The 14,572-nt window shown below is 36.7% G+C and overlaps 1 protein-coding gene across 5 annotated transcripts in view; it reads left to right on the top strand.

Annotated features, from left to right (window-relative positions):
- Nucleotides 1–14,572, top strand: part of esyt2 (extended synaptotagmin 2) — a 33,800-nt gene that overhangs the window by 18,238 nt on the left and 990 nt on the right. For 2 of the 5 annotated variants that reach the window (XM_023950028.1, XM_023950027.1), the window contains 15 exons: nucleotides 502–622; nucleotides 2,641–2,817; nucleotides 3,045–3,127; nucleotides 3,439–3,487; nucleotides 3,949–4,038; nucleotides 4,111–4,206; nucleotides 4,932–5,033; nucleotides 8,110–8,184; nucleotides 10,445–10,531; nucleotides 10,636–10,785; nucleotides 12,656–13,005; nucleotides 13,140–13,238; nucleotides 13,489–13,620; nucleotides 13,732–13,837; nucleotides 14,503–14,552. In XM_023950028.1, coding sequence (XP_023805796.1) covers nucleotides 502–622; nucleotides 2,641–2,817; nucleotides 3,045–3,127; nucleotides 3,439–3,487; nucleotides 3,949–4,038; nucleotides 4,111–4,206; nucleotides 4,932–5,033; nucleotides 8,110–8,184; nucleotides 10,445–10,531; nucleotides 10,636–10,785; nucleotides 12,656–13,005; nucleotides 13,140–13,238; nucleotides 13,489–13,620; nucleotides 13,732–13,837; nucleotides 14,503–14,552 — 1,767 coding nt within the window. Of the gene's footprint in view, nucleotides 1–501; nucleotides 623–2,640; nucleotides 2,818–3,044; nucleotides 3,128–3,438; nucleotides 3,488–3,948; nucleotides 4,039–4,110; nucleotides 4,207–4,931; nucleotides 5,034–5,447; nucleotides 5,511–8,109; nucleotides 8,185–10,444; nucleotides 10,532–10,635; nucleotides 10,786–12,655; nucleotides 13,006–13,139; nucleotides 13,239–13,488; nucleotides 13,621–13,731; nucleotides 13,838–14,502; nucleotides 14,557–14,572 lie in introns of those variants that run through there. The other 3 variants (XM_023950029.1, XM_023950031.1, XM_023950030.1) reach the window with 3 other exon arrangements.

The following is a 14,572-nucleotide window of genomic DNA, read 5'->3' as shown; positions in this document are numbered from 1 at the left end:
TTTTGGCGTGACCTGTTTAGTTGTTGCTTATGCTTAATTGGTAATTTTATGCAAGTGCAAACTTCCTCTAAAGATGAAACAGCATCTCTGACATGTCATGATTAATGGCTTCTTGTGCTGCAATAACACCCATCTGTCTTCAATAGGAAGATGGAGATAAAGCACACAGTGATTCATTTCCATTATAATTTAATTTTCTAAACACCAATTGCAATTTTACAGTGAAGCCTTTCAGCAGCTTCATGTATTTAGCGGTAGTCACATTACTTTTTCTCACTGTTGCAGTCTTATTGCTGAATAATTAGTGGATCAGACAATACGATTTATGCCAGCATAAAGCAACAGCCTATTCACTGAAACAGTTTTTCTGCCCCTCTGTTTAGAAATTGGGAGATGTTATTTATTAAAAATAGGTTAACTTTTAACTGTATTTTCAATAATTAATTGCTTCTATTCATCCTTTGCCTTCTGTTCTCCTAACGCTCTCCTTTGTTTTTGCAGCGGCTTCTCTGATAGCCTAATTCAAGACATAATCTGCAGCTATCTGGTTTTACCCAACCGCGTCACAGTCCCCCTGGTCAGCGAAATGGAACTGGCCAAGCTTCGCTTTCCGGTGCCAAAGGTGCAAATGGAGTTTTACATATTTTCAGTGGAAAATCTGTGCCTCTGCTTTCTTCAGAAGCAGCACATGGTTGCAACATCAAAGCCCTTTATAGTGTTCAAATCTCCTGGGGTGGCAAGTTGAAGTGTACTTTCTTTTATCCTTTCCTTGAAAAAAAATCTCCTAGAGGTTGGTCTCTGTGCTAAAACTTTATAACAGAAGGCAGTACAGCAAAAAGAGAATACTAAAACAACCTGGGTCAAGGACATATCACTTAAACTCATATCCATGGCAACAAGAAAGTAAATAATGTGCAGTTTATACTGCAGCATACTAATTCCTCGGCATGTTTGCCAATTAAAAAGGCTGTTGTAATAGATTTATATACATTAAAGGGAGAATTTTCATCAGTACCTATTTATATTCCTATTTTATTTCACGTTTACTGCCACTTACATAGATTGTTTACAATTATGTAAATTATTGTTTACAATTATGTAAATGATGTAAACAATCTAGGGCTGCACGGTGGCGCAGTGGTTAGCGCTCTTGCCTCACAGCAAGAAGGCCCCTGGTTCAAGTCCCGGCTGGGGGACATGAAAAACAGAGCATCAATGGGGGACCTTTCTGTGTGTAGTTTGCATGTTTTCCCCGTGTATGCGTGGGTTTTCTCCGGGATCTCTGGCTTCCTCCCACCGTCCAAAAACATGCTACATAGGTTGATTGGCATCTCTAAATTGTCCATAGGTGTGAGTGTGAGAGTGAATGGATGTGTGATTGAGGATATTCTAGCCTGCGACAGACTGGCGACCAGTCCAGGGCATCCCTTGCCTACGCCCAAGTGGCCGGGATAGGCTCCGGCAACCCCGTGACCCCGAAAGGGAATAAAACGGTTAAGAAGATGAATGAATTTAAACAATCTGCCATTAAAAGATCAATTTAAATGTTTTTAAAAGGTTATGAACTTTGAATTTTAGGTTTAAAACAAGCATAACAAGAGTGATACATAAATGTGATTTCCACTTGGAATAAATCCTTGGAACATTTTATATACCATAGTTTAGTAGAGGTTCGCCTAGTTTTTTAAAAATGTTTTGTTTTGAAAGGGTTTTTGCTTTGTTTTTGGAAAATCTTTGTTATTAAAAATTAAAACAGTTTGACATAAATAGAAATGTAACTACTGCAGTTAAAAAAAAGATACTTACTACTCATTCTACAATGGGAAGATGAAGATAAAGCATGCAGTGATTAATTTCCATTATAATTCAATTATCTATAAAGTTTTTCTATAAAGTTTCAGGCTTATAGATAAATGATTGTGTAATATACTGAAAACATGGTTAAAAATAGAAGCTTGGGCTGTAGAGAAAAAAATGTGTATAAAATATTGCTACAAAAAACTCTTCCAGGTAAATTACTTGAGCAAATTGTAAAGTAGTAAAATATGTTCAAAAAGACCTCAAGCAACCAGGGGTTAAAACTAAAAAAGTCTAAATTATTGACTGTATTCATACATATCAGAGAACTTTCAATGTATATCTGTTAGTAATACCAAGCTAAGATTTTATTTATAAAAAGGTTTTATGCACAAAAAGATGGAGCATTAATTACAATTTTATGTACCACTGACATTAACCAATGATAATGGTGTTTTTGGTGTTTTTAACATGATCTTGTGGTATTTTTCTCATGATGGAAGGCATATATTAAGAACATTAAGCTTAAAATGGCATTTCTAGGTATCCCTTCATTTAAATCACGGTGAATCTAGAGTAGATGAAAAAAGCTTACAACACGCCGAGTTCCAGCTCAGAAACGAATTTCTAATGAACTATGCTGCTCTGCTCTATTCTGCAGAAACAAGTTCCCAGAAAATTCTGGCTTAAATTTCATAATCATATGCATATAAATAGATTATTGAAGTAGGACTTTGAGAAAAAACAGGTTGGATCTTACCATCTGATTGCATTATACTGTAGGTGTGATGAGGTGCTATGTCAAAGTTCATCCTCTGTTCTGTTCTCCCTGTTCTTTCACAGGGAGTCCTGAGGATTCACTTCCTTGAGGCTCAGGATCTGGAAGGGAAAGATAAATTTCTGGGCGGACTGATTATGGGCAAATCTGACCCCTATGGCGTCCTGCAGATCGGCAACCAGGTGTTTCAGAGCAAGACTGTTAAGCAGACTCTCAATCCCAAGTGGAACGAAGTCTACGAGGTGATGAGTTTGGGTTTTCTAGCACTGCTCAATTAACTTTAGACAGGAACAAAAGGGGTATCCGTTTGTTTCATAATATTTCTTTCTTTAACTTTTTTTCATAAATTTCTTTTTTACTTCTTTGTCTAATCTGAATGTGTAGTAGAGCTCTTAAGCATTTGGATAATTCCAAATATGCCCATGCTTATCCAAACATTTATTTATCATGGCGTTCTTGTGTGCATTAGGCTCTGGTGTACGAGCACTCAGGCGAACACCTTGAAATCGAGCTGTTTGACGAAGATCCGGACAAAGATGATTTCCTGGGGAGGTGAGTTTCTGTTATTTCCTGGCCTGCAGGGATCTTATCGCCTCTACCAGGAAAAATGTGCTTTGTGATTGACAGACAGGAATCAGAAATCAGTTAAGAGTTACATGTGGAGCAGTACAACAGTGCTGGAAGGCTATTAACCCTGTTAATGTTAGTAAGTTTTTAGCCTAAGGCAATAACACAATGCAACAGGCAGCAGCAAATCAGTGTCAAGAACAAGTCCCTCGCCTGTGGCTTAAAAGTCTGAATGTTCCACTTACAGCTCGTTCACTTCATTCCACTAATTATTTGCCTTTTGGTTTTTTTTGCAGCCTCATGATTGATTTGGCCGAGCTGCACAAACATCAGAGAGTTGATGAGGTAACTCATTCTTTTTCTGCGTTTATTTGACATTTTTTTAAGTATGGGTTTAGTGTTTGACGGAAATGTGTGGTTTTAGGGGGTAATGAGATGTGTGAGACTGTTTAGAATAGCACAGGATGGAGGCTGTTAGATCTGACCAATGTCCAGCAGCTGAATGCAGTAAGGCTCACAGCTGAGCGCGCTGGTCTTGCAATTTGCAGTCACTGCATCGATTTTTCCCTTGACACTAAGTTGAGCTGAGCTGCAGGAAAAAGAATAAAATATATTTTTGGTCCTGTATCTCTGACTGTATCTCTGAGAAAAATGTAAAAAAAAAAAAAACAAGGAAGAAAAAAGTTTTAGCATAGCAGGAAGAATACATTCTCTCAAAAGATGGTTAATTTGTGTCTAGATTTTGGTGATGGTTCAAAACACACAACAGTTCCTCATACAAGTGTCTTCCCCCCCTATCATTGCAGTGGTTTGAATTAGAAGAAGCCCCTACAGGGAAACTCCACTTAAAACTGGAGTGGCTGTCACTGTTCTCCTCTCCTGAAAAGCTGGACCAGGTACAAAAAAAGTACTTTATGTAGCACAGTAATCATTGTTCCAGTGTTAATGCGTCTACTGCTGCTAATCAGGTGCTGCGAAGCGTGCGTGCGGACCGAAGTCTGGCCAACGAGGGACTGTCGTCGGCTCTGCTGGTGGTGTATCTGGACTCAGCCAAGAACCTGCCAGTACGTTCAGATGCTTTTTCATTTCCTAAAATATGACACTGCACAACACATAAACAATACATTAACAGAACCAATTAAACAGCAAATTTGTCTGAGCAAGAAAGAAATATCGCCGTTATTGCATAATTATCCTGCGGGAATAACTACTGGGTCAGACCGCTTTTAGCTGTGACCTGCTGTTTAAGTAGAGTATGACAGTCTGTGATTTGAAGCAGGCCTTAACTGTTTTGGAAATATGTCAACGTTTCTCAACATTGCTGTCTAATAGAGGCCAGAAACTGCGCTTGGGTTTAAAGAATCAAAGAAAAAATGTATAAAATGCAAGATTCTCCTTAAGGGTTCTTGTATTTTTTTATAACAGTAGCTTTTTTTGTTGTTGTTCTGAACAAAATTGTATATTAAAAATTTGGTTTGGTATTTTGGAATTGAGACCCAGACCTATTATGAAGATTATGATTTTTTTTTTAATTTCTACATTAAAAATCTGCTAGCAGATCTTTCTTGTGTCATCTTAAAGTTTTACGTGCACATTTGTTTAACTTGAAATGTTCTAAAACGTAGACGGCCTACATACTTATCATACACCATAAATGCCATTTTTCCCCAGAAACCTCAGAATTTTCTCTCAGGATAAGATCTGTTATTCTTGTCTAGATTTATTAAAGGTTTAGCATTAATAAACATCACCCCCCTCCCCTTTCCCCCTTTTTTTATCTTCAATGAAGTTCGTCTTCTCAGGCAGCTTTGGCTGCGGAAACTTGAGTGAGAGGAGAGCATCTGGCCTCGTCTTTTATGAGGACAATACGTCTGAGTGTAGAACTGTACTCGTGAGTCTACAAGTGTCTCTGCGTCTGTTAGCATCAGCTGTGTGCAGTGATGTGAGCTGAAGATTAACCGCGGCATTCAAAGGTCTCATTAATGAGCTAACACGATGCTTTAAAACCGCAGAATGCAGCAATATTTTTGTAGATTAAATTCTTAATACATCAATTGATTTTATACCTTCTGTATAAGACAATTGCACAGCTTTCTTAGCTGTTAGAGCCAGCATGTAGTTCTACTGAAACGTATGATGTCTCAAGGGAGTAACAACAATCATCCTTGCGGGGTAATAGTGGCTCCTTATTCACTTATACGTTCAGATTTTTGCTTTTTTTCTGGGTTTTTCTCTGTAACCATGCTAACATACCCCAACTAACTATGGATGTGCTTCTTTTCCCCACTTCTCTTGTGGATTAAAGAGCAACTTGTCAGATTTCAGCTATGATGGGCTGAAGCAAGTCTCAGTCTTTAAGGTTTTGAAGGTAATGTGGGAAATTGGTCTGCATGCACAGATCATAGCCCTGTGTCTCACCTGTGCTGGCTCTCCAGTGCACCATCCAGTGTCAAGTCATTGTGCTGATTATTGGACATGTGAAATGTGCATGAGGGTGTGTTATGCCTTGGTTGTGCTGTGCCCTCCTTTTCTCTTAAGCGATATGTTGTTTTCACAGCCCATGCCCCTTGCATGCAGAAGTTTGATATTGCTCTCGGAAATGTTTTTATGAGGCAAAACTGTCTCCTTAGACTTTACACTTATTGCTGTTTGCTCAAGCTCTACACAGATCCATTTGCTTCTTAGTTTCAAAGGTTTGTAGGCAGGTTTGTCGGAGAGAACTTTTCATTTGCAGCTGGACAGCTGCTTCTCTTCCATGTGGAGTTCCACAGGACTCAATTCTAAGGCTTCTACTTTTGTATTTATAATTTACAGGAAGCTTTGCTGTGCCTAAGTCTCTTACAAGAGCCTTTAAGGAAATTAGAGCCTGAATGGTTCCTAATGTCCTCAGTTTTAGCATTGCTCCTCTCCACCTTTCTTTTAGCTCCCACATATCCACTCCTTCCCAAATGCATATTGACCTAGCAGCATCACACCAGTCAAACCTGCATTTCTACCTCTAAGAAAGTGATGCAACCTTACTGTGAAACTTTGTTCTGTGCAAACCGAAAGAAAAAACATGCATTTTGCAGCACGCATACATGTAGATACAGGCTTGTTGACAATCCCCTACTGCAGTTATAATTAACTTGTTCAGCAATCACTGCAGAAAATGACATAGTTTGTTAGTGACACAATTCTTTTCCTTATTTTATTTCTCTGGAAAGAGGCTCTTCTCCACTTCCAGCTAACACATTTTCACGAAATATCTTCCATTGTTGTGATGATTCATAGAATGAAGGAGTGGCACTCGATAGAGTGTGTGCACCTTGTTTTTGTGAGAAGAAAAGATATACATTGCGTCATCAGTCTTACGTCTTTATCTGATTTTAATCTTTATCTCTATGGTGCAGCAGATGTTCAGATTCTTTCTCTACACAGCTTCGTTTCTGATACTCAGCAGTTTAATTGTGCATCTGTTGTTATTCATTTTTAAAAAACACAGTCTGTTTTCTTCCGTTTGTCTTTGTTATCATTAACAGATATCTTAAATGACATATATGTGTATTTTATGTATCTTTAGACATCAGAATACCTCAGTCTTTTTCTGGCCTAATTAACTTTTAATTAACAAATTTCTCCAAATATTGACTTTAAAAAAAAAATTGATTAATAATTCCCGTCACTCCTCACAACAACCTTCATCTTTCCATGTTGTATGTGGAAAAGACCAGTTTCTCAAGAGTGTAATCCTGCCACAGCACATTTTTGAGGTTTTGTGTATTTATTTCCACCCTAAAAGTCTAACAGGACTCCCTGCAGACGCTTGAATACCTTTTTTATGCACCAGCAGCATCAAGCTAGTTCTGATTTTAAAACCTGAATATTTAACTAAGCCATCATGTATTATAACCTAGTACTGAAATATAGATTAAATTTTATTTAATGTTGCTATATTTAGCCTAAATTCTGTTATGTGGTACCCAAACATTGTATGAATTCAAAGTCCATAATCTTCTTGTAGGTAAACTATAAAACTGTCCCTTCTTTTATGGATAGTTTCAATTGTTAATTTAAAAAAAACCTAGATATTGAATAAGTATATAACAAGTCTTTTATTTATGTGTTTGATTGTAATTTAGGAGACCCTCCGCTGAAGGAATTTGAAACACAAGTGCATAATCTAAAAAATAAAAGATACCAAAAAAAATTCTCTGCTTTCCTTTTCGGTTTTGAAGGAAACAACATGTCTGCATAAAACAGGAACAGAGACAACTGCGGTTTAAAGAATGTGACATAGTCAGCTGAGCTGTTAACTGTGACACAGTGAAGATTTATGATCAGCCTTGACATTTTTAGAAAATTGAAAAACGCAAATTTGACAAGGACCAAGTCAGTGTGATAACCTTTAAATGCTAGTGATTTCAGTTATTTACCTTAATTTTAATAATTGTTTTTTTTTATTCAAAGCTTTTTTCCAGATATCATATTGACATTACATCATATTTTACATAAAGTCAGAAAATAGCAAGTTGAAGCATATGTTTTTTTAATGAAAATGCAGGAATATATTTTTAATAGTCAGAAAAACAACCCCCAAACAAGGCGTGGCACTTTTTATTCATTAAAAAAAATAGAAATAATTTGGTATGACAAACATTTTGCCTTGAAAAAACTAAAACAACAAATTCTGTTTGTAAATCAGTTCTTCTTGATAAAAAAAAAAGATATTTAAAGCAAAAGTAAGAGTTTTCTGTTATTATTCCTAACCATCAGAATTCAAGCATGCTAAATGTAGCCATCAGAGGAGACAGTGGCATCCTCTCTGCCTGCAGCCCTGCTCGTCTGTACAATGATCTTCCCTCGTGTTTGATCGACAGACTCTTTCAGCGATTTGTGCTTAACAGAGTCGACAAAAGTGTGTTGAGTGACTGTTATTGAACTGTGTGTCACAGCGAGTACGATCTCTATTTCTGAATGTCTCGCAGTCGGCCAAGAAGAACATCAGTGAACCCAGTCCTTATGTCCAGTTCACAGTCGGGCACAAAACAATTGAGAGTAAGGTGAGTGTTTGTTTGGCTTTTACTTTTTTCTCTTTTATTTTAATACTGTTTGGACAAAAAAAAAACGATTTATTAAAAGATTGAAAGCATCTGTCCAATTAATCCTGTAACCCATTTGTTTTCTAACACCCATCACAGTAACACAAATGATCATAGAATACAAATGATGGGTTGTATGAGACACAATAACCGCTAACTGACTTTTTAAGTTATGAAGTTTGTCCACCAGATATGCCTCATGGGAAATTTACTTTTAGAATTCATAACAACAGAAGTCAATAAATGGAAGCAGCTTCATTAGACGACTCATTGTTGATGAAATGTGGTCCGCATGAAATATTTCACCTGTCAAGATGAGTGCAAAGTAATTGGTATCAAACTGGGAAGAGATGAAGAGTCTTTAGTCATTAATTAAAAAGGTTGTGATTCTGCATTAAAGGAAAAAACAAAAGTATGGAAGGTCAATTAGGAAAAAAATCTGAAGTAAACAAAGATCTGAAATAGATGAAAGGACAGAGTCTCTAAGAGAAACAAGTATTATAAATATGATAGAGAGGTCAGCTGAAATATTTTGTACATAAACAAAAATAAATGAGAGAAAGGAAGGCTCAATTGAAATTAAAAAAAAAGTTGTGGTGGCAAAATTGCTTGTAATTGTATTTCACATTTATTAAAAAAAAAAAGACTGTGAAATGAATTACGTAAAAATTTGTTGAAAACAGTGATGGTTTCCTTAAAAAATATTTTTTTTTGTTTAACATTTAAAGTAAAAACTGGTGGTTTAGGGAAAGTGGGCAGGAAGAAACAACAAGAAAATACAAATTTAAGTTCAAAAGATTTTAATTTTAAGTTAAAAATATTATAAATAATAAAAAGGTTTATTGTTAAAAAATAATGGCAATCCAGAGGTTAAAAAACGAAAGACTTCATTTTATTGAAATTGTGAATATTTCAGAGTTTTTCTGTTACGTATTAGATAAATATTGTACTTTAAAATGTAGACGTGCAGCACAAATGAGATATAAGTATTTGTTTTAATTTACAGTTGATGCTTTCACACAGACAAAATCCAACTGCTGAAAGACCCACTCCGATGAACATTATGTTTTGGGTGTTTTGAAAATGTATTGGTGGATTTTTTCTGATAATGGAGGACATATACAAAGAAAATTAAGATGAAACTTGCATTTCTGAGTTGTTCTGTATTCAAATTGATGTGAATCGGGAGCATTCAAAAAAAACAGCAGAAAAAGATTGTATTTTTAAAAAAAGAGAACATACTGGGCGGGCCACAGACTCCCTGCTCTGCTCCATTCTGATGCATCCACTTGTAGACAACTAGATCCATGTACATCTTTGTTTTCCTCGTCTGAGCTGAAATCCGGATCAAACGTGTACATCTGGATAGCTCCAGTAGTGCTCGCCATTTTTGTTGCGCCGCTGACGTTAGGTTTGGGTGTGTAAGGGGGTGAAAACCAAAGCAGTAAAGCACGTGAACAGAGAGCTCCAACAGTCCCACTCACAACTCAGAGGCAAGTTTCTAATGAACTCCTGCCGCTCTGCAGAAATTATGTCCTAGAAAATGAAACAGGTTTTTAGTTTTTAAATTATTTTGGCTAAAAATGGCAGAATCATGATTTAAATACGACTGAATGCGTTTAAAATGAATCCAAAGATAATGGAAGTTGGTATTTTTATGTGAAATTGAACTAAACTTTTTTTTTAACATTTATTTACCTGTGCAGCAGCTTTTAGACTTCAAATATACCTTCTTTGCAGTATCATCACTGTTTGTGCACATAGAAAAACAAAGGCCTGTCGTTAATATTTATGTTTTGGAGTCATCTGAGAGAGATTGTCTGACTGTTTACCAAAATGCCGCAGAGCTTTAAGACAGCGGAAAGCGCAGATCCAATCCCTGACATATTAAAAACTAAATCTCACTGCAGACAGGAGCAAAACATGACAACATCACCACCAGAGTCATAAAAGTCTGCTGTAAAAGGTCAGACGTGTCCTCAGTTACATTTTCTGCAGGAGTCACAAAACAGTCAATTTTTTGTGAAAAGAACAGGTTTTTTTTTAAACTTTTTTAATCAAAGCTGCAGAATGGCTGCTCTCCTGAGAAACCTTCAAAATTTCTCGTCGTCTTTTGTCCTTGATTTGATTAAAATGTTGGTTGTTTGGCACATCAAACTCTCCAACTACTGAGAGATGGGACTGAAAAACATAAAAAATTAGAACAATTTTGTTCATAAAGGTTCGCTACAAGACCAAGGAGCCCCTGTGGGAAGATTGTTTCTCGTTCCTCGTCCACAATCCCAACAGGCAGGAGTTGGAAGTGGAGGTAAGAACAGGTTTTTACACAGTTCCAGCACAGCTTGATTAAAGTTAATGTAATCAAAAGCTTCCAACTTGTATGAAAGCGGATTTTCTATCGTTTCCAAACAGGTAAAAGATGGGAAGCATAAATCCACTCTTGGAAACTTGACCGTGCCTTTGAGCTCGCTGCTGTCGGAGGAAGACATGACGCTGACTCAGTGCTTTCCTCTAAAGAACTCTGGGCCCAGCTCCACTGTCAAACTCAAGATGGCTCTAAGGGTAAAAATGGACTTTATAGCTTCCTGTTTACGTGCATCATCGATGCACAAGCTTGTGCTTTCAGCCATAAACCTGCAGATTTATACTGGCAGACTTTACAATCAACTTTGAGGGTGAGCTGTTGCAGAAATTGGCTCGAATACTTGCATATTTCAAGTGCAGCTCCACAAGTACTTTTACACTGAATAAATTAATTCTTTATTCTTGTATGAAGACCAGATATCATTTCTAACATAACTCACTAATGATTGTTGCTGCACTTAGGGTTGCTTAAGCTGGGAGTGGTACTTGAGAGCTGTTCAAGGCCCTTGCAAGCATTTCTTTTTAATTGTTTCATTGCTTGTAGCACTTAACCCAAACATTTGACTTAGATTGACAACTTCTTATACATCTCTAAACTCAAAACTCAATAAAAAAAAGCATTTGAGGATGCAAAGATGCTTGTTTTGAAAAAAAAAAAGAGGCAGAGTTAGCGTCTAAAAGCTTCTAAGTCTCCTATAGTACCCTGAGAAAATAAACCTTTTTTCAAATATTGAAGAATATATTAGATCTGTTAATTCCTAAAGAAAACTGAACTGTAAATTGCATTGGCCTTCATAGCACAGAGATGAACTGTATTTCCTAAAACTGATTCCCTGCTGATCACATAAAGCAGTGAATGCAGTGATAAAACACTGACCGACCCTAAAATTTTATTCTTGATATGGAAGATATTCTTTTTTGAACTTTTTGTTTTTCTTTTCTCATCACAACACATAATAAACAACAATTCACTGAGACACATTCGACCATAAGTCCACATCCAATATAGTGCACAGTAATTGTTCTAGTTAAAACAAAAAATTGCATTGAGGCAAGATGAGACATGTAGTTCAGTTAAACAGAAACTTCTAGAACCATGAATAAAAGTACAAAAAAACAACCCCAAAAAAAGTTTAACCGTGTGCCATCTACTGTTCGTTTAAAGACATTTGTATTTAGTTGTGGAGATGTTATCATTTGTGTATTTGATTCTTTGTTTCCATTCAGTTGATGCTACATTTTCCAATTGAATCGGTTAGTTCATAAGGGGCCCAAGTCCAAGAGGTTTGTTTTTCCAGGAAACGATTTTAATTGCATAGCTTAAAGGGAGGCTACACCAAATGATTAATACTTTACCCAGATTTAGCACCAGTTCACAGCTTACAAATGCTATAATATGAAGCACCTCACTTTTATAATTTCAGAGGACTGACAAACTAAAGTCTCTGGACTTGGGCCCTTCTTGAATTAAACAGGGGCAGCTTTTTCCTTAAAGACCATAGAACATATAATATCTCTATTTTGAAAAAAATGGGGACTTGGGCCCCTTTTAAAGTAACTGATTCAATTTCCTGTTATTGTTTATTTTTATACGCAGTATATATATATTTGATTGTCATCAAAGTCTTCTGGGAATACACCAAGCAAATATAATAGGGTACTCAAAGGAATATTATGTTTTACAATTGTTTTAATCTCCCTCTTAATACGTTTCAAAAATTCACTAATAACTGGGCTTTATGGGACAAATTCAACAGCAATTTCGAATAGATGTTGTAAATCAAAATTTGCTTTTCAGGTTCAAAATTATTCAATATTATGGACCTTTAAAGTCCCGCTACGATCATGTGACCATTTAAGGTAAATCTGCTTTATATAAGTCCATCATCTTCAGAGGAAATGCCACAAGAACACAAAAAAACCCACCAAAAACACAATTTTCTTTTAAAAAAGTCTTTCCAAACTTGGTATTAGAACATAAAAAACATGAAAGCCCCTAACATTATAAAACCTCATACCTCCTCATCTATCAAAATCACACCTTTAATTCTAATGCTGTCATCCTTAGATTCTATCTCTGGAGAAAAACGTGTTCTCAGACCTCCCCTCGGCAGTCCAAGTCAGGAAATCGAGTCTCCCTCAGCCCGCCACAGCCTCCTCCCTGCGACCGTCAGTCTCTGACTCCCTGCTCCCGACAACGCCTCAGCACCCCACAAAGAGCTCCACTTTCACACTCCACCATGAGGACGGCGAGCCTTACTCAGCCAGCCCTTGCTGCAGCACCTCAAACCTGAGCACTTGTATTTCTGGTTCCCAAAAACACCTGCGTCACAAGGAGTCCACCCCCAGCCTGGCCTCTGACATCTCGCTGCCTATTGCCACCCTGGAGCTTCAGCAAAGACTTCGGCAACTCCAGAAGTAAAAGCCAGAAAAAATGATGTATAGCTGTCTGTGTGGCTGTATTTTGATTGTAAAATGTTTACCTCCTTTTTGCTTTGTAACATCCCCCAGCAGAGTGGAATTGACACTGACTTTCTGTGGGGTCTTTACAGTGGCTCAGGTCTTGGCCAGTTCCCCCTGGGTGAGGTCCAGCTGACCGTTCGGCACAGCTCACAGAGGAACAAGCTGATAGTGGTGGTGCACGCCTGCCGGTGTGTTCCAAACTGGAAAAAACTCGGATTCTGTTTTCCTATTTCAACTTTTTTATTTTTCTGTTAGATACTAAATAAGAGAATAAATAGGACACAGTTTAACTTTATATAAAATCACTTTATTTTCATCCAAACAGTATGATTTTAAATGTTGGATATTAGCCAATAACTGTAAAAACTTTTCAGAAAACCTGAAGTTATACTCTTTAGGAACTATTCTCCGTGTAACATGGTGCTTGTGTTTCCGTAGTAACTTGATAGCCTTCACCAAAGACAGCTCCGATCCCTTCATACGTCTGTATCTGCTGCCTGACAAGAGCCGGACGGGGAGGAGAAGGACGAGCACCATGAAGAAGACTCTGAACCCTGTTTATGATCAAACGTGGGTTTTCACAGCTTGAAACATCTCCTGTTGTTATTGAGCCATAAATATGTCTGCATTCATTCTTTAGTAAAATAATGTTCTTGTTGTGGTCAAATTTTGTTTTCTTAGGTTTGAATTCAGCGTTTCTATGGTGGAGCTCCACAGAAGAACTCTGGATGTAGCAGTTAAGAACGGAGGGAGCATACTGTTCAAACACAAAGGCCTTTTGGGAAAGGTGAACTTTTTTTCCTCTTTTTTCCTAGTTTAATACATAAAACATTAAAAAAACTTCAAAAAAAGAGCTTAAATAGAGGGACACAATGTTGTATTTGGGATCAATAAATAAATGTAGGATTTATTTAAAAAAAAGAGAAAATAGGAAACAAAAACTTTTATATAAGAGAAACATTCTCAAAAATATTGTATTTGTGAATAGATTTCTAAAAATGAAAGGTGGTTTATAAACAGTCCACGTATCTAAACTAAAAAAAATGCAGGTATAAGATGAAAAGAAAAAGATAAAGTACAAATTAGCAATGCAGCAAATCAGCGGGAAAAGGGAAAAACAAACTGGAGACTGACAAATAACAGACAAATTGCTCATAAAGTTGTATGCATTTATGGTATTTTAGAACATAAAAACCATATTGTGACTTAATGGAAGGGAAATTGAACTGAAGAAAAGAAAATAAGACAAAAAATAACGAGATTGAAAATGCAAATTCCAATGTTGGAATCTTATAAAATTCAAAAACAAAGGAGGAAACAAGGTTCAAAAATCTATCTTATCCATCTTGTAAAATATTTTGTTGTGTTGCTCTTGTTGTTTCTGTCATGGTGTTGCCAACTCCGTTTTAATCATCAAACAGTATTTGTCCTCTTTTTTGCCCTAAATTGTAGGTGTTGGTCGATCTAAGTGGGGACGATATATTAAAAGGATGCACACAGTGGTAAGATGCTCTCTTGTCAC

Source organism: Oryzias latipes, chromosome 20 (genome assembly GCF_002234675.1).
Source record: "Oryzias latipes chromosome 20, ASM223467v1".
Classification (NCBI taxonomy): Eukaryota; Metazoa; Chordata; class Actinopteri; order Beloniformes; family Adrianichthyidae; genus Oryzias; species Oryzias latipes.
The sequence above is the reverse complement of the archived record's forward strand: the minus strand, read 5'-3'. Positions and strand labels throughout refer to the sequence as shown.